This window comes from Schistocerca nitens, chromosome 5, assembly GCF_023898315.1.
Source record: "Schistocerca nitens isolate TAMUIC-IGC-003100 chromosome 5, iqSchNite1.1, whole genome shotgun sequence".
Lineage (NCBI taxonomy): Eukaryota > Metazoa > Arthropoda > Insecta > Orthoptera > Acrididae > Schistocerca > Schistocerca nitens.
The window spans coordinates 494,713,379-494,740,635 of record NC_064618.1 but is presented as its reverse complement, the minus strand read 5'-3'; the positions used below and the strand labels follow the sequence as shown (position 1 = coordinate 494,740,635).

Below are 27,257 nucleotides of genomic sequence, written 5' to 3'. Positions count from 1 at the left end.
ATAAATTTAACACCAATAAAGAAATCAAGGTAGAGTACAAGATTTTTTTATAAAGGAAAACAGTGAGGGTATGTTAGTTCATAGGCTTCCACAGCTAGTGCCAATTTGAAAAAAATCTTATTGGTATCCAGCTGCATTGTTATAAAAAACAAAAACATGGTTGAAATGTCCATGGCACAGTGTTCTATAACTATGTACCTTAACATGTTGAGGCTAGTCACAAGATCCCACACACATCAACAATCTAGTTCCTGATTATTTTGTTTATAATCCAAGTATGTCTTTCACAGTGGTGAACTACTTTTCTTCTTTACAATGTCAAAAATTCTAGTTTTGTCGCACTTTCCAATTACAAAACAAATTGCAGATGCCAACAACCACTTTGCTATACATCTAAAACTTACACCTTCCAATAATTAAAGTGTCAAACTAGAAAATACTACTAAATGTCTCAATATAAGCAATACTTTAGTTGGGAACCGAGACCTCATCGTTGAAGGTATACACTGTGCAAATGCATAACAAAGGTCCATTCAAAATACAAGAAACAGAAACACATCGTGCATCACAAAAAAAATTCAAACGCAAACGTGTTCCAGTACCAAACAACAACCACAATAATCTCCCTCTAACATACAACTCATATAATAACCACAATGGTGAAAACTCAAACTGATTTTCAACACATTACATATAAATTTTTTTAAGACCAGATTCTAACTCTTGAACATACCTTCTGCTGAGGGGTAAGTGCTAGCATCCTTCCAATAAACACACGATGGGAGATAAGTTCCAACCAAGCATAAGCAAAACCTGGAGCTTTTGCTGGTCGCAGAATGTGCATTGTATGACAGAATGCAGTCAACACCTAATAACAAAAAATAAAGGAGTAGATTAACTAGACTAGCTTTTTCCAATATTCATATAATGATACAATAGAAAACTATTCCATTTTTACAATGAGAGCAATAAACATATACTTCAGCAGTATTTTGGATAGAAAAGGAGAAATGTGTCATGCTCGCTGTTAAAACAGATTTCACAAACAATAACAAAAACAACATTAAGAAAAGGTAGTGTTATATTGCACAAACCTGGAAATTTATGGCTTCTAAGATTGGTTCTGGTGCATTCAGTTCCAAAAACAGCATTATAAATATACGGTGATATGGTAATTGCTGAAAATCTGCTAAGCGATTGTCATGATCTTGCAGCAGAACTCCTGCTACAATTCCTAGCACCTAGAAATATAAAATTAATGACATGTTTATAAATCTTTGAACCATCATCATCATCATCATCATCATCATTAACAATTAAGTTGGTTATAGAATAACCTTAGTGCAAATATTTTCTTTCTTGCAGGTAAACCACATACCTTATTTAACAAGTTGATTTTTGTTGTTGTATTTGATGCATCTCCTGAATGTTTCACTAATAGAGCAATGAGACGTACAAATGCATCTAATGTGTGAAAACATTTTGCACGAACCATTGTCGGTGAACCATTTTGTTCAGCAAGTGCTCGATAACAAACATCCACACACATTTGTGTACTCAGTCGGAAAAAACGTGTAATGAGATCATCTGTTTTAAGAATTCCGTGGCCATTCATCTGCAACAATAAGAAAAAAGCACACATTCAGTAAGCATTGTGTGCCAATGAATTTTTATCATCACATGCTGCTCTGGGGACAAATTTTGTAAAACATGTTTAACCCAAGTAGTGAAGCAAATGGTACAGAAAAAAGGCTGATCCCTAATTTAATGGACTTTAATTTTACCTTTTTATTTCACTACCATAAGAGCAGTTGGCCAGTATCCAAGTAGTAATCATATACAAGAGGACTTCAAAAAGTGAGTAACACATTACTGTGGCAGGACAAGTAACTATTACTGAATGCTGCTGTAAGTTGCAAAGTGACACAGATACATAGTACAATTTTTCAAAATTCAAGTCTCTCCAAACAATCAGAATGTTCCAACAATCATCCTATTCCTTGACAATAAAAATCAGCTCCTTGGTTACCGAGTAATTTGAGAATTGTTGTGTGAATGTCCACACCATCAGAAAATCTGTGACTGCTGCGAATCAGTTACTCAGTTACCTGGACACTTTCATCAGTGGTCTATGTAAATGGTATTCCTTCCCAATCACCATCATCTATGTCTGTGTGGACTTCGTCAAACTGTTGACATAATTTAATTACGGCTGGATGCAACATTGTGTTTGGTCCATACACTGCCAGAAATTCATGGTGACTCTTTATGCTTATAAGTTTTGCCCCACATGCTTTAACTTTGGAGTACATTACCAGTTGCTGTGCCATTTCACTCCCACATTGTGATACACCTGTTATCCGTACCGCAACAGAGGTGTTAACTGTACAATGCCTTGAATATGTACTCTCTTATGACAGTGTGCCACTCAAGTAATACAACGGTCCTGAACATGGGACGACCTGTAACTTACTTTCTGAAGTCCTCTTGTACAAGTGTAAAATATTGTCATAATTCCAGAAAAATTTGGTAACAATGTGGTAGAGGTTTGTAAATCTGTGTAGCTGTCCAGTGACCCTACTTAAAATCGGAATGAACTGTGTCTTTTTTCAATCACAAGGGCACTACCTTGTGATAGTTACAAACAACTGACAGTTGTTAGAGAAGGGGGGAGGGTGTCCTTGTATTAGATGTAGAATTTAATGACTAGTGCTTCTAGTCTGGAAACTTCAATTTTTCAATTTCACACTCCTATATCTATAATTCACACTTGCGTGTGATGCTCAAAAGTGCAGTTTTGGAAGATGTAATTTAGTATTTATGCACTGTTTTATTATTTTAAAATTTGACAGCTTCATAATGAGTATCCAAAACCAGAAACCGATTTTGCAAAAGACTATCTTCTTAAAAAGTATTTTTCGATAACCAAGAAAGCATGAAGTGAACTAATGCCTGAGTTAAGCCTGTTTGTGGACCCCTGTAGACAAAACCTGCCTTTCTACCATCACACAGTATCATCAGTAGAAGCAAAGCTGACTGAGCTTGACTGAATATTCTAATTCAATTCACAGTAACAGGAAGACATGCACAGTTAAAGTGTCATGCCATTCACACATATCTAGGGTAGTGAGCTGTTATTGGAAAGTTAACGGATGTGAGGATCTATGGTACATTATTAATTTTGAAAGACAATAGCTGTCCTGCAATAATTACAGAGGAGCTACAACACTGACGAAGGCCGAAGGTCATGGTGTGCTTGACAAGGGTGATAGAAACCAGCCCAAGCACATAAATGGTACAGTTGTTCTTAGCCAGATGGAAGGGGCAAGACTAAAGGATAACATGGGACCCCCAGCTGCATTTCCAGCAAGCAGGTTTCCACTAAGTTTACACCACTTATGACGACATGGTAGTAGTGATGAGTTGTTAAAAACAGGGAAAGCTTACAGAAGCCAGATAGACTGAAATTAAGAGAAGCAGGTTATTAATCAACGAGAATACATGCAACATAGTGGGGCCAACCTTCCATCTATCGCCACAATTATAGGGATCACGCAACTGAATGTATCACAACCACTGTTGTATTGCCCAGAAATACCTTTGGAATTATCGCCAGTGTCAAACATAACATTTCTAAATCAAACTTTAGAACCTGACCTCATCCATTCCATGGATGGATTCATTGTTGCACACGAAAGATGCATTTCAGCCAAGCATTACTGTAGCATACAGAGCAGTTCAGAGAAGGTTAACGATGCATGACAGTGATTTTGAATGCTGTAATACAAAGTGCCACAGTGGCTCTCACTCTGCTGAGCTGAGAGAGAGATTTTAGTGTGAATGCAAAAAAGGTGCAATTTAGGGTTACAAGGTAATGAGGCAGCAGCACTATTAAGAAGGTCAAAACTGCCAAAAGAACAAAATAAGTGTGATAAATAGACTCCTAAGGAAACTAGTAATAATCAGTGTACAAAGAAAGATTGGATACAGTATCTAACCCATGAGGGTGATAAAAGTCATGGGATATCTCCTAATATCCTGTCGGACATCTTTCTGCCTGGCATAGTGCAACTCAAGGGGCGTGGACTCAGCAAGTTGCTGGAAGACCCCCTGCAGAAATAATGGGCCACACTGTCTCTATAGCCGCCATAATTGAGACAGTGTTACCAGTGCATGAGTTTGTGCATAAACTGGCCTCTTGATTACTTCCCACTTCGACAGGATTCGTGTCGGACAATCTGGGTGGCCAAACCATTCGCTTGAATTGTCTGACATGGCGCACTGCCATCCATAAAAATTACATCATTGTTTGGGAACATGAAGTCCATCAATGGTGGCAAATGGTTTCAAAGTACCCAATCAATCATTAACAGTCAATGATCTGTTCAGTTGGGCCAGTGGACACAGATCATTCTATCTAAACACAGCCACACCATTGTGGAGCCACCACCAGCTTGCACAGTACCTTGATGACAAATGGGTCCCATAGCTTTCTGGGTTCTGCATCATACCTTAACCTCACCATAAGCTCTTACAAACTGAAATTGGGCCTCATCTGAGAAGGCCATGGTTTTCCAGTCGTCTAGGGCCCAGCCAATATGCTCGAGGGCCAATGAGAGGCACTGCAGACGATGTCATGCTGTTATCCAAGGCACTCTGGTTGGGCATCTGCTGCCACAGCCCATTAAAGCCAAATTTCGCCGCACTGTCCTACTGGATATGTTCCACATTGATTTCTGCGGTGCTTCTTGTCTGTCACCACTGACAACTCTACACAAACACTGCTGCTGCTGATCATTAAGTGAAGGCTGTCGGCCACTGCGCTGTCTGTGGTAAGAGGTAATACCTGAATTTTGATATTCTTGGCACACTCTTGACACTGTGGATCTCTGAATATCCAATTCCCTAACAATTTCCGAAATGGAATGACCCACACTTCTAGCCCCACCTACCTACCATTTCACCTTCAAATCTGTTAATTTTCGTCGTGCAGCCATAATCACATTAGAAACCTTTTCCCATGAATCACCTGAGTACAAATGACAGCTCCGCCAATGCACTGCCCTTTTTATAGCTTGTGTACACAATGCTATCGCTATCTGTACATGTGCATATCACTATCCCATGACTCTTGTCACCTCAGTGTATAGTATACAATGAAACTTTTTTTTATAGTCAACCCGAGGAACCAGGTCTTGTTCACAGAGGGGCAATGTAGTGCACCGACCACATATGGGCATATTAGTGTGAGCCTGAGCGGCGTATTGCAGATGTGCCAACAACAGGAGAGTGCTGAATGCTGTTATTGTAATAATTCAACAGGGCCAACACAATGTTGTGAGGTATGTTAGCATACTGAAAGAGCGATACTGGACAAACTAGTGCAGCTAACAGCAAGGTAAATTTCCACACTGGCAGTGGCATTGGTATTTTAGGATACACAACTGGAAGCGGACCATATGCACAACAAGCATGTCACTGCAGACTATAAGTACTGGACTTTTGTAACGAAATTATTCTCAGGCTTGCAGCTCTACAAGAACTAAGGGACTGTGCGGTTGAGGTCACTACATGGACCTGTCAGTAGAAGTCACACGTCTACTCCAGCAGTGCCTCTGATTCTTGCTAAGGGAAAAACGGTTGCTCCCCTTGAACACCAACTGCCCTCCACCACTGCAGACAAGCGCCACACTTCCTCCACTGTGAAGGAGCTGAGGTGCCGCCTGGAGCTGCCGTAGGTATGGCATCATCGAGTGTACGTGCCATGCCACTGGCACAGAAGATTCATTGTTGGCTTACATAATGAGTCTGCCAGTGCACAGCTCAGACTCTGCATCAGCAGCACGGGATACGCAAGCAGCCAGCCCAGCATAACCTAGCAGACAGCTGACCCCTTAGTGTTCTACACAGTGCAGATGTTTCAACAGAGAGATTGTTAACTTTCCAGCTGCCTTTCTCTTGAGCCTCCTGGGCTCCTACTCACCCTTGACTGTCCACTCTTGCCATCTTGGCTCATAGCTGCCACAACAACAGAAGTGAGGATGTTGACCATATGTAACAACACAAATGCTTGAGACAGGAAAGACCAACAGGAATGCTGGACAGAAAATTAAGAAACCACTATGCAGTGTAGATATGAACAGTTGATTGGACTGATATGCTGCTAAGCTCAGTCAGACCAATATAAAAGTCAGTGAAGTTGTATAAAAAGTAGCTGTTTGTTTTCTCAGCTGAAGAGTTTAAATGCTCAAGTTTTACGCAAGTCCGCAACAGGTCAGAAACATAGCAGGGATCCATCTGTCCTGGTAACAGAACTTCCAGAAACATATGCAACAGACACTGGCAGGTGAAGCTGCTATGATGACAATCTTTTGTTACAAGAATGAAATTTTAATTCCGCAGTGCAGTGTGTGCTGATAAGAAACTTCCTGGCAGCCCCCAGGCTGTGGCTAAGCCACATCTCCTCAATATTCTTACTTTCAGGACTGCAAGTTTTGCAGGAGAGCTTCTGTGAAGTTTGGAAGGCAGGAGAAAATGTACTGGTAGAAGTAAAGCTGTGAGGAAGGATTGTGAGTTGTGCTTGGATAACTCAGTCAGAAGAGCGCTGGCCTGCGAGAGGCAAAGATCCCCGAGTTTGAATCTTCATCTGGCACACAGTTTTGATCTGCCACGAGGTTTCGCAATCTTTTGCTATTTTTGGGGAGCCAGTTTCTAAATGTTATAACAAATGAGCACTCCAAGAAAGATACACTAACACACAGACGGTCAGAGAAATTATGTCAAGAAACCAGATATGAATGGCAAAACTTTCACCCATGTATGGCATACCACCCTGCTTTGAGTCTTAGCATACTACAACTAACTGTTAATCTTTTTTTACGTATATAAACTGAAGTGGTGAGTGAAAATTTGTATCAAGGTCGAGACTCAAACCTGGGTCCCCTCACGGCAGTTCAAACTAATGCACAAATTACCCTGGCACGCCTTCCTCCTCGAACCAAATTCTCACTGCCGCCCCAGTCTACTTTAAATTCCCCCGTTACATACGAGGTGCATTCGAGTTCTAAGGCCTCCGATTTTTTTTTCACCGGACTGGAAAGAGATAGAATCATGCGCACTGTTTTAAAATGAGGCCGCGTTCATTGTCAATACGTCCCAGAGATGGCAGCACCGTAAGGCAGATGGAATTTTACTGCCAGCGGCGAGAATGAGAACTGTTTTAAATACTTAAAATGGAGACGTTTTCCTTACTTGAACAGCGTGCAATCATTCGTTTTCTGAATTTGCGTGGTGTGAAACCAATTGAAATTCATCGACAGTTGAAGGAGACATGTGGTGATGGAGTTATGGATGTGTCGAAAGTGCATTCGTGGGTGCGACAGTTTAATGAAGGCAGAACATCGTGTGACAACAAACCGAAACAACCTTGGGCTCGCACAAGCTGGTCTGACGACATGATCGAGAAAGTGGAGAGAATTGTTTTGGGGGATCGCTGAATGACTGTTGAACAGATCGCCTCCAGAGTTGGCATTTCTGTGGGTTCTGTGCACACAATCCTGCATGACCTGAAAATGCAAAAAGTGTCATCCAGGTGGGTGCCACGAATGCTGACGGACGACCACATGGCTGCCCGTGTGGCATGTTGCCAAGCAATGTTGACGCGCAACGACAGCATGAATGGGACTTTCTTTTCGTCGGTTGTGACAATGGATGAGACGTGGATGCCATTTTTCAATCCAGAAACAAAGCGCCAGTCAGCTCAATGGAAGCACACAGATTCCCCGCCACCAAAAAAATTTCGGGTAACTGCCAGTGCTGAAAAAATGATGGTGTCCATGTTCTGGGACAGCGAGGGCGTAATCCTTACGCATTGCATTCCAAAGGGCACTACGGTAACAGGTGCATCCTACGAAAATGTTTTGAAGAACAAATTCCTTCCTGCACTGCAACAAAAACGTCCGGGAAGGGCTGCACGTGTGCTGTTTCACCAAGACAACGCACCCGCACATCGAGCTAACGTTACGCAACAGTTTCTTCGTGATAACAACTTTGAAGTGATTCCTCATGCTCCCTACTCTCCTGACCTGGCTCCTAGTGACTTTTGGCCTTTACCAACAATGAAAGACACTCTCCGTGGCCGCACATTCACCAGCTGTGCTGCTATTGCCTCAGCGATTTTCCAGTGGTCAAAACAGACTCCTAAAGAAGCCTTCGCCACTGCCATGGAATCATGGCGTCAGCATTGTGAAAAATGTGTACGTCTGCAGGGCGATTACGTCGAGAAGTAACGCCAGTTTCATCGATTTCGGGTGAGTAGTTAATTAGAAAAAAAATCAGAGGCCTTAGAACTTGAATGCACCTCGTATGAACACAATTGCCGAGGCTCTCCATGTTCTGGAATAACAACTCAGCATCAAACATAAATGGGGGATCCAGCCTGAAACCCAGGTGCAGGGACTTACACAAATGTAATAACATAATTTCAGTGAAAATTTGGATCGAGGAGGGAGGCGTGCCTGGATAATCCGTGCAGTTATGTGAACTGCTGTGCCAAGGTGGCTTAATGACTAATGCACCTGCCTCATAAGCAGATGACACGGGTTCAATTCCTGGCCTTGGCACAAATTTTCCTCACCGCTTCAGTCTATATACATAAAATCTTGTATGAGGCAGTAAAGTCTCAAATTTTGTCATTTCATTTGTACAACTACTAATCATCAGCACAGAACAGATGAAACAGCATCTAACAAGAATAAAAATAATACTAAAAAGCTAAAAAATTAAATACATATAAATATTTTGTGCCTTGTCAGTTCCACTCCAAAACCTACATAAAAGTGAAAATAGAAAATACACTAATTGTGTATAAAAATATTTGTACACCTACTGCAAAACTACGAAGATTCTCTCCAGATAGTTACTATGAAGACAAATATGCAGACCTGAGGTTTGAAGTGCTGTGATGTGTATTTCGTTTGTGATGTATACAAAACTGAAAATACAGCACACACTGTGTCAAACAAAAACAACAAATAATCATCTATTTATGATATGGAATTTTTCATATTGACAATACTGTTCATAGTGACATCACTTTTAACGACGTATTGGCTATAACAATGAAATCTGACAGTTCTGTGTAAATCCTATGTAAAAGACTATTTAAAAAATCATTATGTACAACATTGCTTACTGTGACTTATCATATAAAACAACAAGATTCTTTATTAAATTTTCAGAGAAATGTATCAGCTATAATGTCCATTGTCCATTTTTCTTTCTCACATATATAGGTATTACTAACAACAATGTAACGCTTATTTTCAAACTCTTGCTTTCTGTAGACCATTGGTTTCAAGTCAGTATGTGTGTTAGACAGTCAATGCAAGTTGTCAAAGAGAGAGAGAGAGAGAGAGAGAGAGAGAGAGAGAGAGAGAGGAAAGTATTTAATACTGAAAACAGTCACACATAATATGGTGATTAGAAAATGGAGAAACAAATGTCAGCACTGCACAGGAACTGGATGCCTGACAATAAACGATTTCTACAATTTTGAAGGGCAGAGAGAGAATTACAGTCTCTTTCCAAATAAAATTCTTTAACAACCAAGTGGGTGATACCATCTGAGCACAAAGATATTTAAGAAGCTCTACTTACATGGTTCAAGCTGCAAAGACCAAACAATGTGCCAATCAATGGACCTATTCTTCAAGTGAAAGCCAACAAATTTGCATGTCTGGTGGGAAAAACGAACTTCAATTCTTCTTCATCTTATGTACAATGTTTTTCGAGGTTGCCATAATATGATTACTGAGATAATCTGTGGCAGTGCTGCTGCTGTATCTGATGGTGCAACAGATGAATGGCTATCTAAGAAGTGTCCTGTTCTGTGTGTGGGCTGAAAGCCAGATGATATATTCAATGCACACGAAACTGGCTTGTTTTACAACATGACCCCAGACTGGATATTGAAATTTAATGATGAACAGTGTTCAAGAGGGAAAATGCCTAAGACAAGAATCATAGTTATGGTTGCAGAGAATATGACAGTATCATTTAAAGAAGAGCTCTTGGTGATCAGAACATCAAGAAACCCTAGATACATCACTCCCTACCTGTAGTTCATGAAAACAATGCAAGATCTTGGATGACATCTAACATTTCTGTGAAGTGGCTGAATAACCGGGACTCTCAGCCAATATCAAAGAAACAAAAAAAATTATTCTCCTGGTAGACATCTGCCCTGCTCATCCAGCAGTTGACAATCTGCAGTGCATACAGCTTGTGCGTTTACCTCCAAACATCACTTCAGTTCAACAACCTATGGGTCAGTGAGTTATAAAAACTCTGAAAATGCAGTACAAGAAACACCAAATGATGAACATTTTACAAAAAATCTAAGAAGGTAAAGAAACAGTTTTCAACCGTATTGATGCAATTTTAATATCTGAAGTGTGGGAAAGAGTTACACTTCGTCCAGGTGAACAAGAGTCTTACCGTGTACGCCTAAGTGACTGAAGACCTCTCTGGGGGACACCACCTTGGTGAAGCACTGTTTATGCAGGTGGAGAGGCTTGCGTACGAGTACCTGCGTGAAGCTGAGGGCTATGCCGAAAGCAGAGGATCTACTGCCAGAAAGGCCTCAGCCGATGGATCAGACTAAGAGTGTCCCACATCATCCCATCTTCCCTATCCACTCCTCGTCCTACCTAACTCCCTGACCCAACCCAAGGTGTGATGCGATCCGTGCCGAGGGGTGGATGGCACATGGGAAGATGTGTTGCAAATGGAGCCTCAGGGATACTGGGCTACCTTCCTGAGTAAGTAGCCTTACACCGCGCGGTGTATTCTTGGTGTGGACCTTGTGGATCCCCAAATCTCGTGGGACCAAAATGGACACGACTAAAGAAAACAAAAAAACAAACTAACTGAGGGGCAAATTGAGACCTCAGATATCCAACCATCGGGGTCAGTACCAATGGAAGGCATTCCCACTACTGAATCAGGGTCTAGACCTGAGCCAGAATTGGAAACTGTAACCGAGAAGCTAGATCAGATTAAGATCAAAGGCTTGTCTGGGGCCCAGAGGAGGAAACTCCTCGGGGGAACAGAGGAAAAAGGAAGGGAAAGAATGGTTTCCTAAAGATAAGGGAAGGTAATTAAAGGGACTTGAACCTAAGAACCCCCAGAAAGAAACTGTCTCAGGTTGAAGGGGATACGCAAACCCCCAATACGTCAAAGATACCCCCAATACATCAAAGACTGGTAGCAAGCGAATAAGAGAGGAATCAAAGACTCCCTCCTCCCTGGATATATGAGTCCCGAAAAAACCAAAGCAAGAAATAGGGAAACAGACCTATAGTTAGGATGGCAGTTATCCAGGAAGGCTATTCAGTGGTGGCCATCACCTCGCAGCAGGAGGAATTGGTACAGATGCTCTTCTTCGAAAAGATTGGGGGAGGGGGGGGGGGGGGGGCACTGGCCCAGGACCCAACTTCAAGAGGGTCTATCTAACTCGTGGTGCCCTCATTTTTGTCTGTGACGGGGTGCACGTGGTGGAATGGCTCAAGGACAAGGTGCCCAAAGATATTCCTGTGGGAAAATGCGAAGCTGCTGGTTAAGACTGCAGTGGAGCTTCTTAAGAATGCAAAGATATCAATAGGGGTACCAAAATCCTTAAGGGAGTCTCTCCTAAGATTCTGTTAGGGAAAATAGGGGCCCAGAACCCAAAAGTCTCGACAGAAGACTGGAGAGTGATCAACCAGAAGGTTGCACCAGAAGGACAAACCCTGGTAGTGGAGGTCGGAGAGAAGTCCCTGAAGGCAATTGTTTTTAGGGTTCTCGCAGGTCACCGTCCGGTCAGGGTTCTCAAAGACTTCAAAGACGGCACCAAGATAGAGACTGGAGGTGCTGCAGATTAACCAGCAGCACTGTAAAGTGGCCTCTGCTTCCCTGAGTCACTGCCTGGGAAGGCAGGAAGTGGACATAGCACTGATACAAGAACCCTATTTATATAAAGAGGGTGTATCGGGCCTCAGTGGCACTGGATGTAAACTGATTTATGCTAGAAATCTAAGAAACTCCAGAACATGCATCTATGTAAGAAATGGAATTTCCTTCATGCCAATTATGGATTTCTGCTCTAGGGACTTAGTGACCATTAAAATGCAGGAATGTGAGGAAAGTATCACGAGGGAAATTGTTTTGGCCTCAGCATAACTTCCTTACGAAGACAGCTCTCCTCCTCCCTCGGAGGTGAGGAGACTGGTAGAGACTTGCCATTAGCAAGGTGTTAACTGTTGGTGGAATGCGATGCCAATGCCCACAACCTAGTGTGGGGCAGCAAGGACACCAACAGTAGTGGTGAGTATCTTCTTGAATTTCTTTTAGCTAACAACTTAAAACTGTACCCGTGGTCTAGGGGTAGCGTCTTTGACTCATAATCAAAAACGTCTTCGGTCCCGGGTTCGATCCCCGCCACTGCCTAAATTTTGATACATAATCAGCATTGGCGGCCGAAGACTTCCGGCATAAGAAGTCAGCCTCATTCTGCCAACGGCCTTGTCAAAGAGGGCGGAGGAGCGGATAGAGGTTCAGGGCACTCTCTTGTCCTAGGGGTGTGAAATTGGCCCTAAAGGCGGAAGAATCAGCAATGATCAACTACATGAGGATGCAGAAGGCAATGGAAACCACTACATTAAAGACATGTAACGTGTATCCACAGGACATGTGGCCTGTAATTGAAGAAGTGTCATGATGATCTCTCCATTGGCAAAAGATTCCGGAATAGTCCCCCATTCGGATCTCCAGGAGGGGACTGCCAAAGGGGAGGTTACCATGAGAAAAAGATTGAATAATCAACGAAAGGATAACGTTCTACGAGTCGGGGCGTGGAATGTCAGAAGCTTGAAGGTGGTAGGGAAACTAGAAAATCTGAAAAGGGAAATGCAAAGGCACAATCTAGATGTAGTAGGGGTCAGGGAAGTGAAGTGGAAGGAAGACAAGGATTTCTGGTCAGATGAGTATCGGGTAATATCAACAGCAGCAGAAAATGGTATAACAGGTGTAGGATTCGTTATGAATAGGAAGGTAGGGCAGAGGGTGTGTTACTGTGAACAGTTCAGTGACCGGGTTGTTCTAATCAGAATCGACAGTAGACCACCACCGACAACGATAGTTCAGGTATACATGCCGACGTCGCAAGCTGAAGATGAACAGATAGAGAAAGTGTATGAGGATATTGAAAGGGTAATGCAGTATGTAAAGGGGGACGAAAATCTAATAGCCATGGGCGACTGGAATGCAGTTGTAGGGGAGGGAGTAGAAGAAAAGGTTCCAGGAGAATATGGGCTTGGGACAAGGAATGAAAGAGGAGAAAGACTAATTGAGTTCTGCAATAAGTTTCAGCTAGTAATAGCGAATACCCTGTTCAAGAATCACAAGAGGAGGTGGTATACTTGGAAAAGGCCGGGAGATACGGGAAGATTTCAATTAGATTACATCATGGTCAGACAGAGATTCCAAAATCAGATACTGGATTGTAAGGCGTACCCAGGAGCAGGTATAGACTCAGATCACAATATAGTAGTGATGAAGAGCACGCTGAAGTTCAAGACATTAGTCAGGAAGAATCAATACGCAAAGAAGTGGGATACGGAAGTACTAAGGAATGACGAGATACGTTTGAAGTTCCCTAACGCTATAGATACAGCAATAAGGAATAGCAAAGTAGGCAGTACAGTTGAAGAGGAATGGACATCTCTAAAAAGGGCCATCACAGAAGTTGGGAAGGAAAACATAGGTACAAAGAAGGTAGCTGCGAAGAAACCATGGGTAACAGAAGAAATACTTCAGTTGATTGATGAAAGGAGGAAGTACAAACATGTTCCGGGAAAATCAGGAATACAGAAATACAAGTCGCTGAGAAATGAAATAAATAGGAAGTGCAGGGAAGCTAAGACGAAATGGCTGCAGGAAAAATGTGAAGACATCGAAAAAGATATGATTGTCGGAAGGACAGACTCAGCATACAGGAAAGTCAAAACAACCTTTGGGGACATTAAAAGCAACGGTGGTAACATTAAGAGTGCAACGGGAATTCCACTGTTAAATGCAGAGGAGAGAGCAGATAGGTGGAAAGAATACATTGGAAGCCTCTGAGGGTGAAGATTTGTCTGATGTGACAGAAGAAGAAACAGGAGTCGATTTAGAAGGGATAGGGGATCCAGTATTAGAATCGGAATTTAAAAGAGCTTTGGAGGACTTACAGTCAAATAAGGCAGAAGGGGTAGATAACATTCCATCAGAATTTCTAAAATCATTGGGAGAAGTGGCAACAACACGACTATTCACGTTGGTGTGTAGAATATATGAGTCTGGCGATATACCATCTGACTTTCGGAAAAGCATCATCCACACAATTCCGAAGACGGCAAGAGCTGACAAGTGCGAGAATTATCGCACAATCAGCTTAACAGCTCATGCATCGAAGCTGCTTACAAGAATAATATACAGAAGAATGGAAAAGAAAATTGAGAATGCGCTAGCTGACGATCAGTTTGGCTTTAGGAAAAGTAAAGGGATGAGAGAGGCAATTCTGACGTTACGGCTAATAATGGAAGCAAGGCTAAAGAAAAATCAAGACACGTTCACGTTCATAGGATTTGTCGACCTGGAAAAAGCGTTCGACAATATAAAATGGTGCAAGCTGTTCGAGATTCTGAAAAAAGTAGGGGTAAGCTATAGGGAGAGACGGGTCATATACAATATGTACAACAACCAAGAGGGAATAATAAGAGTGGACGATCAAGAACGAAGTGCTCGTATTAAGAAGGGTGTAAGACAAGGCTGTAGCATTTCGCCCCTACTCTTCAATCTGTACATAGAGGAAGAAATGATGGAAATAAAAGAAAGGTTCAGGAGTGGAATTAAAATACAAGGTGAAAGGATATCAATGATACGATTCGCTGATGACATTGCTATCCTGAGTGAAAGTGAAAAAGAATTGAATGATCTGCTGAACGGAATGAACAGTCTAATGAGTACACAGTATGGTTTGAGAGTAAATCGGAGAAAGACGAAGGTAATGAGAAGTAGTAGACATGAGAACAGCGAGAAACTTAACATCAGGATTGATGGTCACGAAGTCAATGAAGTTAAGGAATTCTGCTACCTAGGCAGTAAAATAACCAATGACGGGCGGAGCAAGGCGGACATCAAAAGCAGACTCGCTTTGGAAAAAAGGCACTTCTGGCCAAGAGAAGTCTACTAACATCAAATACCGGCCTTAATTTGAGGAAGAAATTTCTGAGGATGTACGTCTGGAGTACAGCATTGTATGGTAGTGAAACATGGACTGTGGGAAAACCGGAACAGAAGAGAATCGAAGCATTTGAGATGTGGTGCTATAGATGAATGCTGAAAATTAGGTGGACTGATAAGGTAAGGAATGAGGAGCTTCTACTCAGAATCGGAGAGGAAAGGAATATGTGGAAAACACTGATAAGGAGAAGGGACAGGATGATTGGACATCTGCTAAGACATGAGGGAATGACTTCCATGGTACTAGAGGGAGCTGTAGAGGGCAAAAACTGTAGAGGAAGACAGAGATTGGAATACGTCAAGCAAATAATTGAGGACGTAGGTTGCAAGTGCTACTCCGAGATGAAGAGATTAGCAAAGGAAAGGAATTCGTGGCGGGCTGCATCAAACCAGTCAGTAGACTGAAAAAACACAACTTAAAGGTCCTGAATAGGGGCAATGAACCTACATTCAGGAATAGCAGAAGGGAAGAAGTAATTGACATAACCTTCAGTTCCATGATGATGAGCAGCTATGTCAAACAATGGCATGTGGTGTCTGAGCCATCCTCATCGGACCACATGTACAATAAATTCAAGGTTGAAATGGGTATCAGATAGGCCATGACCTATAGGAATCCCAGGAAAACAGACTGGGAGACATACAGGAGGGACCTCGATTTAGGCTTATCGGAAATTAAAACCGTGATAAGGAATCCAGTAGAATTTGAGGAAGTAGCAGAGGCTGTTACCTCTACCATAGTGGCCTCATATCGGGACAACTGTACAATCACCAAGAAGTGCACAAATAGGAATGTGCCTTGGTGGAATAACAACTTGGAAATGCAAATAAAACAGGTACGGAGACTGTTCAATATTGCCAGACATAAAGGACAATGTGCTAAATATTGTGAAGCCGTTGTCAACTATAATCTTGCAATCAGACAAGCAGCAAAGGAGGGATCCCGGAAGGCATTCCATGAGGAAGTGGAGAGCACAGCTGCACAAGTCAGACTTCACAAGATTTTCACTAGAGTACCAACCAATCCAGGAGGAACATTGAGGAAGGAGGATGGGGAATATACAAAGACAGCACATGAGATGTTGGAGCAGCTCCTCAAAAATCACTTTCCTCAGTATGCTCTGCCAGACAACACAGACCAGAATGTGATCCTGGAGAGAATGGTTCTCAGGCACTCGAAGAGAGGACTGGGAATCAGCCAAGGAGTGTGTGAACTTTAATAAAATCCAATGGGCGGTGGGAACATTCTAGCCGTTCAAGTCACCTGGCCCAGATGGAATTTTTCCAACTCTCCTGAAACAGGCTGGAGAGAAGCTCACAAGAGTAATATGCAGGCTGTCCAGGGATAGCCTAGTAGTAGGAAGCATTCCCAATGTTTGGAGGGCAGTGAAGGTTGCTTTGATTCTAAAGCCAGGGAGAATTGATCATACCAAGGTTAAGGATATGAGACCAATGTGTCTGTCCTCCTATATTCTCAAAACATTGGAAAAACTGGTTAATGTATATGTTGGGGAGTTGTTGTTGTTGTTGTGGTCTTCAGTCCTGAGACTGGTTTGATGCAGCTCTCCATGCTACTCTATCCTGTGCAAGCTTCTTCATCTCCCAGTACCTACTGCAACCTACATCCTTCTGAATTTGCTTAGTGTATGCATCTCTTGGTCTCCCCCTACGATTTTTACCCTCCACGCTGCCCTCCAATACTAAATTGGTGATCCCTTGATGCCTCAGAACATGTCCTACCAACCGATCCCTTCTTCTGGTCAAGTTGTGCCACAAACTCCTCTTCTCCCCAATCCTGTCCAGTACCTCCTCATTAGTTATGTGATCTACCCATCTAATCTTCAGCATTCTTCTGTAGCACCACATTTCGAAAGCTTCTATTCTCTTCTTGTCCAAACTATTTATCGTCCATGTTTCACTTCCATACATGGCTACACTCCATACAAATACTTTCAGAAAAGACTTCCTGACACTTAAATCTATACTCGATGTTAACAAATTTCTCTTCTTCAGAAACGCTTTCCTTGCCATTGCCAGTCTACATTTTATATCCTCTCTACTTCGACCATCATCAGTTATTTTGCTCCCCAAATAGCAAAACTCCTTTACTACTTTAAGTGTCTCATTTCCTAATCTAATACCCTCAACATCACCCGACTTAATTCGACTACATTCCATTATCCTCGTTTTGCTTTTGTTGATGTTCATCTTATATCCTCCCTTCAAGACATCATCCATTCCATTCAACTGCTCTTCCAAGTCCTTTGCTGTCTCTGACAGAATTACAATGTCATCGGCGAACCTCAAAGTTTTTATTTCTTCTCCATGGATTTTAATACCTACTCCGAATTTTTCTTCTGTTTCCTTTACTGCTTGCTCAATATACAGATTGAATAACATCGGGGAGAGGCTACAACCCTGTCTTACTCCCTTCCCAACCACTGCTTCCCTTTCCTGTCCCTCAACTCTTATAACTGCCATCTGGTTTCTGTACAAATTGTAAATAGCCTTTCGCTCCCTGTATTTTACCCCTGCCACCTTTAGAATTTGAAAGAGAGTATTCCAGTCAACATTGTCAAAAGCTTTCTCTAAGTCTACAAATGCTAGAAACGTAGGTTTGCCTTTCCTTAATCTTTCTTCTAAGATAAGTCGTAAGGTCAGTATTGCCTCACGTGTCCCAGTATTTCTACGGAATCCAAACTGATCTTCCCCGAGGTCGGCTTCCACTAGTTTTTCCATTCGTCTGTAAAGAATTCGTGTTAGTATTTTGCAGCTGTGGCTTATTAAACTGATTGTTCGGTAATTCTCGCATCTGTCAACACCTGCTTTCTTTGGGATTGGAATTATTATATTCTTCTTGAAGTCTGAGGGTATTTCGCCTGTTTCATACATCTTGCTCACCAGATGGTAGAGTTTTGTCAGGACTGGCTCTCCCAAGGCCGTCAGTAGTTCCAATGGAATGTTGTCTACTCCGGGGGCCTTGTTTCGACTCAGGTCTTTCAGTGCTCTGTCAAACTCTTCACGCAGTATCTTATCTCCCATTTCATCTTCATCTACATCCTCTTCCATTTCCATAATATTGTCCTCAAGTACATCGCCCTTGTATAGACCCTCTATATACTCCTTCCACCTTTCTGCTTTCCCTTCTTTGCTTAGAACTGGGTTTCCATCTGAGCTCTTGATGTTCATACAAGTGGTTCTCTTATCTCCAAAGGTCTCTTTAATTTTCCTGTAGGCAGTATCTATCTTGCCCCTAGTAAGATAAGCCTCTACATCCTTACATTTGTCCTCTAGCCATTCCTGCTTAGCCATTTTGCACTTCCTGTCGATCTCATTTTTGAGACGTTTGTATTCCTTTTTGCCTGCTTCATTTACTGCATTTTTATATTTTCTCCTTTCATCAATTAAATTCAATATTTCGTCTGTTACCCAAGGATTTCTACTAGCCCTCGTCTTTTTACCTACTTGATCCTCTGCTGCCTTCACTACTTCATCCCTCAAAGCTACCCATTCTTCTTCTACTGTATTTCTTTCCCCCATTCCTGTCAATTGTTCCCTTATGCTCTCCCTGAAACTCTGTACAACCTCTGGTTCTTTCAGTTTATCCAGGTCCCATCTCCTTAAATTCCCACCTTTTTGCAGTTTCTTCAGTTTTAATCTACAGCTCATAACCAATAGATTGTGGTCAGAGTCCACATCTGCCCCTGGAAATGTCTTACAATTTAAAACCTGGTTCCTAAATCTCTGTCTTACCATTATATAATCAATCTGATACCTTTTAGTATCTCCAGGGTTCTTCCATGTATACAACCTTCTATCATGATTCTTAAACCAAGTGTTAGCTATGATTAAATTGTGCTCTGTGCAAAATTCTACCAGGCGGCTTCCTCTTTCATTTCTTAGCCCCAATCCATATTCACCTACTACGTTTCCTTCTCTCCCTTTTCCTACACTCGAATTCCAGTCACCCATAACTATTAAATTTTCGTCTCCCTTCACAATCTGAATAATTTCTTTTATTTCATCATACATTTCTTCAATTTCTTCGTCATCTGCAGAGCTGGTTGGCATATAAACTTGTACTACTGTAGTAGGTGTGGGCTTCATATCTATCTTGGCCACAATAATGCGTTCACTATGCTGTTTGTAGTAGCTTACCCGCGTTCCTATTTTCCTATTCATTATTAAACCTACTCCTGCATTACCCCTATTTGACTTTGTGTTTATAACCCTGTAGTCACCTGACCAGAAGTCTTGTTCCTCCTGCCACCGAACTTCACTAATTCCCACTATATCTAACTTTAACCTATCCATTTCCCTTTTCAAATTTTCTAACCTACCTGCCCGATTAAGGGACCTGACATTCCACGCTCCAATCCGTAGAACGCCAGTTTTCTTTCTCCTGATAACGACATCCTCTTGAGTAGTCCCCGCCCGGAGATCCGAATGGGGGACTATTTTACCTCCGGAATATTTTACCCAAGAGGACGCCATCATCATTTAATCATACAGTAAAGCTGCATGCCCTCGGGAAAAATTACGGCCGTAGTTTCCCCTTGCTTTCAGCCGTTCGCAGTACCAGCACAGCAAGGCCGTTTTGGTTATTGTTACAAGGCCAGATCAGTCAATCATCCAGACTGTTGCCCTTGCAACTACTGAAAAGGCTGCTGCCCCTCTTCAGGAACCACACGTTTGTCTGGCCTCTCAACAGATACCCCTCCGTTGTGGTTGTACCTACGGTACGGCTATCTGTATCGCTGAGGCACGCAAGCCTCCCCACCAACGGCAAGGTCCATGGTTCATGGGGAGAGGAGGCTAAATAGGGCCCCTCTACATTCAAACCAACACACATATCAACTAGGTAAATCATGTGAGACAGCTCTCCACCAACTCATTGGGAAGGTGGAGAAAGCACTTCACTTCCAAGAAATAGCCCTCTGCACCTTCCTAGATATCGAGGGGGCCTTCAGTAACACGACCTTCGATTCCATGGTAAGGGCAGCAGAGGTGCATGACCTAGGGACCACTATATGCAGGTGGACTACTGCCATGCTTAGCGGAAGGAAGGTAGAGGCTACCATGATGAATGAAAAGATGGTAATTAACACAACTAGAGGCTGCCCACAAGGAGTTTTGTCCCCTCTATTGTGGAATCTAGTAGCGAACGAACTCATTGAGGAATTAAATTCCGGACAATGGTTCTGCCAAGGATACGCACATGACCTTGTGATAGTAATACTTGGCAAATTTACTGACACAGTTAGAAATACGGCACAAGGAGGTTTGGACATTGTGCGAAATTGGTGCATGAAACAGGATCTGAGGGTTAATCCTAAGAAGACTGTTATGGTGCCATTTACGAAGAGACATATTCAACACTCAAGTTGGAATCTAAAGCTCTCCGATTGAACTCAACCTGTGAAGGGGACAGTGAAATATCTATGGGTTACCTTAGCTTCTCATCTAACGTTGACCCCTCACATTAAGAGCATCTGCTCCAAGGCAAAAAGTACTCTATTGAGTACTAGAAGGGCTTGTGGCAAAAACTGGGGCCCAAGCCCCAGGGGTATGCACTGGATATACACCACAGTGGTCAGACCTAGGATTTCCTACCGGGCCATAGTGTGGTGGAAGAAAGGAGAACAGCGGGTTGCAGCTAGGAGCTTGCTAAGATGTAGAGATAACAGGCAGAATAAGCAGCACACCAACCCCTGGAGTGGAAGCCACGCTGGACATACCTCCACTACATCTTTGGGTCAAGGTGGAGGCAGCAGCTGGAGCACACATACTTAAAACTGGCAAAAACTAGGTTTCATTCGGATATTCAGAATCACACACTAAGATAGTGAGTGAGGGAAATATAGGATTGGCTGGGGAAATGCCTGCTGACTATATAATAATTCACAACTGCTTCGACAATCCTTACAATATAATAATTAGAAGGAGGGACCAGTGAGAAAAAATAGTTCGACACTGCACGGGGGACATCGTTTGGTTCACTGATTGGTCGAAAATAGACCAAGGCGTTGGGGCAGAGGTGTAAGGGGTTCAGCCAAGACTGGAGGGCATCATCTCTCTAGGAAAACTGGCCTTTGTATTCCAAGCTGAAATTACTGCAATCAGGGCAAGTGTGGAGGAGAATATGTGTAGGAGCTACAAGGATTGTAGCATGCTACATCTATTCAGACAGCCAGGCAGCCCTGAAATCATTGGCAGCTCCTGCAACAAGATCTAAGATTGTTGCAGAATGCCACAGAGCTCTGGTGGAGCTAGGGGGAAGCAATAGGGTAAACCTAGTGTGGGTCCCTGGCCACTCGGGGATTGTGGCAATGAACAAGCCGACAGATTGACTAGGACAGGGGTAACAACTCCATTTATTGGACCAGAACTTGTCCTGACGATCACCAAGGCTATGATCAAATGACAACTACGAAACAGGCTCAGGAAATAGCACGTAGGATATTGGACCAAGGTCCATAAACAAAAACATGTGAAGGTAATAATGCCCAAGCCGTGTTTTAAAAGAAGAAAGAAGCTCTGTAATCCTGGGATTGAACAGAAAAGAGATCAAACTCATGACTGGACTGATGACTGGCCATGGGAATTTAAAAAAAAAAAAACACACACACACACACACACACACACACACACACACAATGGGTATAACTGAAGAGGACCCTAAATGTAGGATCTATGATGAGGGTGAAGAAACTGAATCACACCTAATCTTCGAATGCCTGGCACTGGAGAGTAAAAGATACAGAATCTTCGGGATAACTAGATCTGAAGAAATTGTGTCTAACAAAAAACTGATAGAGGGACTCCTTGCACTGTTTAAGGGCACTGGTTGGCTTTACTAGATATACAGAGAGCAATACTGCACAATAAACTTAGTTACGGTGCAGACAGTGGCGGGTTGGACCTAAGCTGTTTTAGCTTTCCCGTTAGAATCAATTCCAAAGCCCACATATGACTGAAGAACATGAACATTAACAAAATCATTTTTTGATGCTATCACTCAATGATGCTTTCAGTCCAATGAAAACTTCACAAAAATTTCTCATTTTCAAATAAAGAGTTTAATACAAATGACAATAACAAAGTGTTAAAACAAATGCATTGTCAGATGAAAAGTGCAACATACATCTTAAACAAAAAAAAGCAAACATCGATAACATATGAACTTAAGTAAGACAGTATACTGCAGTATGCATTTACGTACTGCAATTTAAAGTTAAAGCAACTGAATAAATACTGAACAACCCTGTCTTTGCTGTGATTATAAAAAAACTGGAAAATTAAATTCCAATATGTAACAATATAATGAAAAGGGAAGTTGTTACCATACAGCAGACATGCTGAGTTGCAGATAGGCACAACAAAAAGACTGTCACAAAGACTTTTGTGCCTATCTGTGACTCAGCATCTCTGCTATATGATAAGTAGCAACTTCCCTTTTCATAATGTTGGTACATTCCATCCTGGATTTTCCATAATTTAAATTCCAATATGTGTTATTTATCAAAGTGGAATAATAGTGCATTTGTTACTGATGTTTTGTGGTTGTGTGTTGGATATTTTCAATGTGTTAAGTACAGTAATCACATCTGCACAACATTTTAAAGAGAAATATATGAGAAATTATAGGCCTTGGTGTACTAAGTAATGGGATGAAACTGTGTTATTCACTACTGTTATACTACACAGCACTTACAGTAAGTTTCTAACATGACCAATATTTTATTTCATTCATTATCCAAGACCGTGTCCAACATTGCTAAACAATTTACATTGTTGCTACTTTCTTCATTTATTAAAGTGCATTACTGGCCGAAAGCTCACTTTCCGACAGTCTTTTTGTTGTGCTTATCTGCGACTAGCATCTCTGCTATATGGTGAGTAGCAGCTATCCTTTCATAATACTGTTACATTCCAGTCTGGGTTTTCCATTGTTTGATTTTGCCTGATGGCTTATCTTCCATCCTTATCCCAGTGCTGTTTTTCTTTGTTACTATTTTCTAAGGCATTACTATACTCAGTGTCCATCATCTTTTCTCTTCTTTTCTGTGCTTCCCATCACCTTACTCCACTTACGAGCTACAGTATATCAACCATCTAGGTTGCGCACAACAGACAGTTACAGAACCACAATGATTGTCGGTGCAGCATCTCATGTCCCACCATACTCCTGAAAACATCATTAGTCCTATATCTTCTAATTAATCACTCTCCGTGCATCACTCTCGCGTATTTTCTTGCGTTATTTCCCATACCTTTCCTGTGTAACATTAACTTTTATTTCATCCTATCAACTTGTCCCCACCCCCTTCATTCCTCCTCCTCCTCCTCCTCCTCTCTATTCCAGTTTACAACTACTAATTTCACCTAAACTAGTCACATCTGCTATCCCCCTTCTTCACACTTATTCGCCCAAAAACCTGCAACCCACATTAATTTTTTTTTTATGAATTTTTTCTTTGATCTCATTGCGACTTCATGCCAACTTCAGTTGGTTTTCGCCTTTCACTATCAGCCTTCTCCCTCTCATTTGTTCTTTTTTTTCTCCTTATTTCATCCGTTTCGTCATTTTTGTGATTTTTCTCACATGTATGGCTGTACTTCTGCAAATTTTTTCAGACATAATTCTATGTTATTTACATACTTTTGCCTGTTTTTTCCACCACCATGAATCCTTGCTCTTTCCATCTGTGCCAATACAGAAAAGTTTCCTTATCCCTATCCAGAACCCAGTCTCACATACTGTCACTGATTTGTACCTTGGCTCATGAAATCTCCCCCCCCCCCCCCCCAAATAGACTTACGATCGAACTGCTCATCTCTGGGTGCCACCCATCCCTCCACAATGACCTCCAACCTCCATCTGTTAAGACACCACCAATCCTTATTCCTCACCAACATGATACTTCAAAACCATATCAATCCAGCTCAAACCACCTTGCAATACCTTCTCTCCATCCATCAAATTCTCCTGCTATACAATCCCAAATTCCTGGATCCCACAACACACCCTGAAATTCTTGTTCTCTAGGAACATGCACACCACCACCTAAAAAAACTCATTCCTGCTCACTTCCGACTCCCACCTTTGACCACCACTTTATCACCTCCACAGCCACCTCTCCGACATCGCCCCATAGCTGACAAATGCTGTCTCTCAGACCTACTACTTTACCCCACCATCCAAAGTTACCTCCCACCACCACACACAATCCAGATCCTAAACAGATCCAGAAAACAGTCATGAACCTATCCTCCAAAAACCTTACCCCACAGAAGTATCAGTCCTTTCCAAAGACCTCACCTTTTGCGCCACTCCCAAATTTGAAGGAGTTGATTACAGACCACCTCTCCTTCTCCCGGTCCCTACAGTGGAAACGCTTTTTTGCCACCAATCCTACCAATCAGACTCAACCAAAGATCAATGTTGACTCCTGCTGACTAAGTTCACTCCTCCATACAAACATGATCCATCCCTACTACCCCCAAATCACCCCCTCTTAACATTCCAGAATTTCTTAACCTTGGACCTTGCCTCACCATCATTCCCCAAATCCCTCAACATGCAAACTAACCTTACAGTTGCATAAAGATCCGCAATCCACCACCTAAAAATTGATCCTGATCTTACAATCCTACCTGGCGACAAAGGCTCCACTACTATTTTTTTTTCCCAAACCGCAAAGACTACCTGGAAGAAGGACTCTGCAAGTTTTCATTTTTTCCACGTACAAATCCCGCCACAATGACCTCATTCCAGAAATCAGCAGGATCTCCGTCTCTCTCTTCAAATCCTTAGGCCTAACAAAGAACCTCTCCCCAGAATCCAACTCTCTCATCACCCTTACCACTCCCCCCACTCCTACCTTCCACGTGTTTCCTGAAGTCTATAAACCAAGCCACCCAGGACGACCCTTTGTGGCCACTTTCTGTACCCCCAATGAGAGACACACTGCTCTTGTAGACCAACACCTTCAGCCTATTACCTGCAGTACACCCTCCTATATAAAAGATAACAACCATTTAGTCCACCAACTCTCCACAGTTCCTGTTCCTTTACCAAATGTTGCCCTGTTTGTCACTATTGATGCCATCTCCCTTTGCAATAACATCCATAACACCAAATGACTTACCGCTATTGTACACTACCTTTGCCAAAGCCCAACGGATTCCAAACCAACAAGCTCCTTCCTTGTCACCATGACCAACTATATCCTAACCCATAATTACTTCTCCTTTTAAGACATTACCTACAAACAAATCTGGAATACAGCTATGGGCACCCACATGACACCATCCTATACCAACCTAGTCATAGGCCACCTGGGAGAACCATTCCTAAACATCCACCCCTCACCTGGTTCAGGTTCATTGATGCCATATTTGTGATCTGGATCGAGGGTAAGGACACCCTATCCACATTCCTCCAGAACCTCAACACCTTTTCCCACATTCTCTCCACCTGGTCCTACTCAAGCCAACAAGCCATCTTTCTAGATGTTGACCTCCATCTTAAAGATTGCTACATTGGTACCTCTGTTCATATCAAACCTACCAACCACCTGCAATACCTCCATTTCATCAGCTGCCACACATTCCATACCAAGAAGTCCCTTCCATACAGCCTAACTACCCCTGGCCATCCCATCTGTAGTGATGAGGGTCTCTCCGAGGCCTACACAGACTATAATTACCCTCTCAACCTTGTACAAAAACATATCTTCCGTGCCTTATCTTTCTATTCACGCACCATCTCCCAAAGTCCCACTGTCTGGCCACAGAGGAGCACTCTGCTTGTGACTCAGTACCACCCGGGACTGGACAAACTGAATTACATTCTCCGCCAGGATTTCAACTACCTCTCGTCGTGCCCTGAAATGAGGAATTTCCGACTCACTATCCTTCCCACAGTTTTATTCTTTTGCCCACCGAACCTACATAATAATTTTGTCCATCCCCACACAAACCTTGCTCCCAACCCCTTGCCTCATGGCTCATATTTCTTTAGTAGACCTAGATGCAAGATTTGTCCCATACAACCTCCCCCCACCACCACCTACTCCAGTCTGATCACAATCACCACCTATTCATCAAAGGCAGGACTACCTGTGAAACCAGTCATGTGAGCTACAAACTAAGCTGCAGCATACTACATGGGCATGACAACCAACGAATTGTCCGACCAAATGACTGACCACTGAAACAATGTGGCCAATAAACATCTGGACCATTCTGTTGCTGAGCACGCCACTCAACATGACGTTCTTGATTTCAATCACTGCTTCACAGCCTCTGCTGTCTGATCCTTCCCACCGACACCAGCTATTCCGAATTGCATGGGGGAAGGGAGGGGGGGGGGGGGGGGAGCTCTGCCTGCAACAATATATTCTACGTTCCCATACTCTCCCTGGCCTCAACATTCGTTAGTCATTGTCTTTACTCATCTAGCCCTTTCCCAGTTCCCATTCCAGAACTACATAGCCCTCTAGTCTACCAACACATCCAGTCTTTTTACTTCTCTCCTTTGCCATTGCCCCCCCTCTCTCCACCACCCTGTGTTGAACTTCCCGAATGCACCTAGCTGCCCTACCCTCTCTTCATTTTGTCCCTGCACTTGACCACCCCCACCTTCTCCTTACCCCTCACCCAGTTCGCTCTCCCATCATGCACTGCTGCACATAGTATGGCCTCAGCTGCCAGAGATTGTGGTCCTGTGTGTTTGAGTTGAGTTTGTGTGTGTGTGTGTGTGTGTGTGTGTGTGTGTGTGTGTGTTCTATTTTTGACAAAGGCATTACTAGCCGAAAGTTCACTTTACGACCGTCTTTTTGTTGTGCCTATACACCACTCAGCATCTTCCTTATATGGTGAGTAGACACTATCCTTTTTATAATATGTTCCACTTAGTAAAGATTTGTTTC

General features: G+C 42.5%; 1 protein-coding gene across 7 annotated transcripts in view; it reads right to left on the bottom strand.

The window, feature by feature from the left end:
• Window positions 1-27,257, bottom strand: part of LOC126260864 (CCR4-NOT transcription complex subunit 1) — a 143,320-nt gene that overhangs the window by 12,897 nt on the left and 103,166 nt on the right. For all 7 annotated transcript variants that reach the window (XM_049958285.1, XM_049958280.1, XM_049958284.1 and 4 more), the window contains exons 34-36: window positions 1,379-1,615; window positions 1,095-1,241; window positions 734-868 (exon numbers count right to left, since the gene is read on the bottom strand). In XM_049958285.1, the coding sequence (XP_049814242.1) occupies window positions 734-868; window positions 1,095-1,241; window positions 1,379-1,615 (519 nt within the window). The remainder of the gene's footprint in view (window positions 1-733; window positions 869-1,094; window positions 1,242-1,378; window positions 1,616-27,257) is intronic.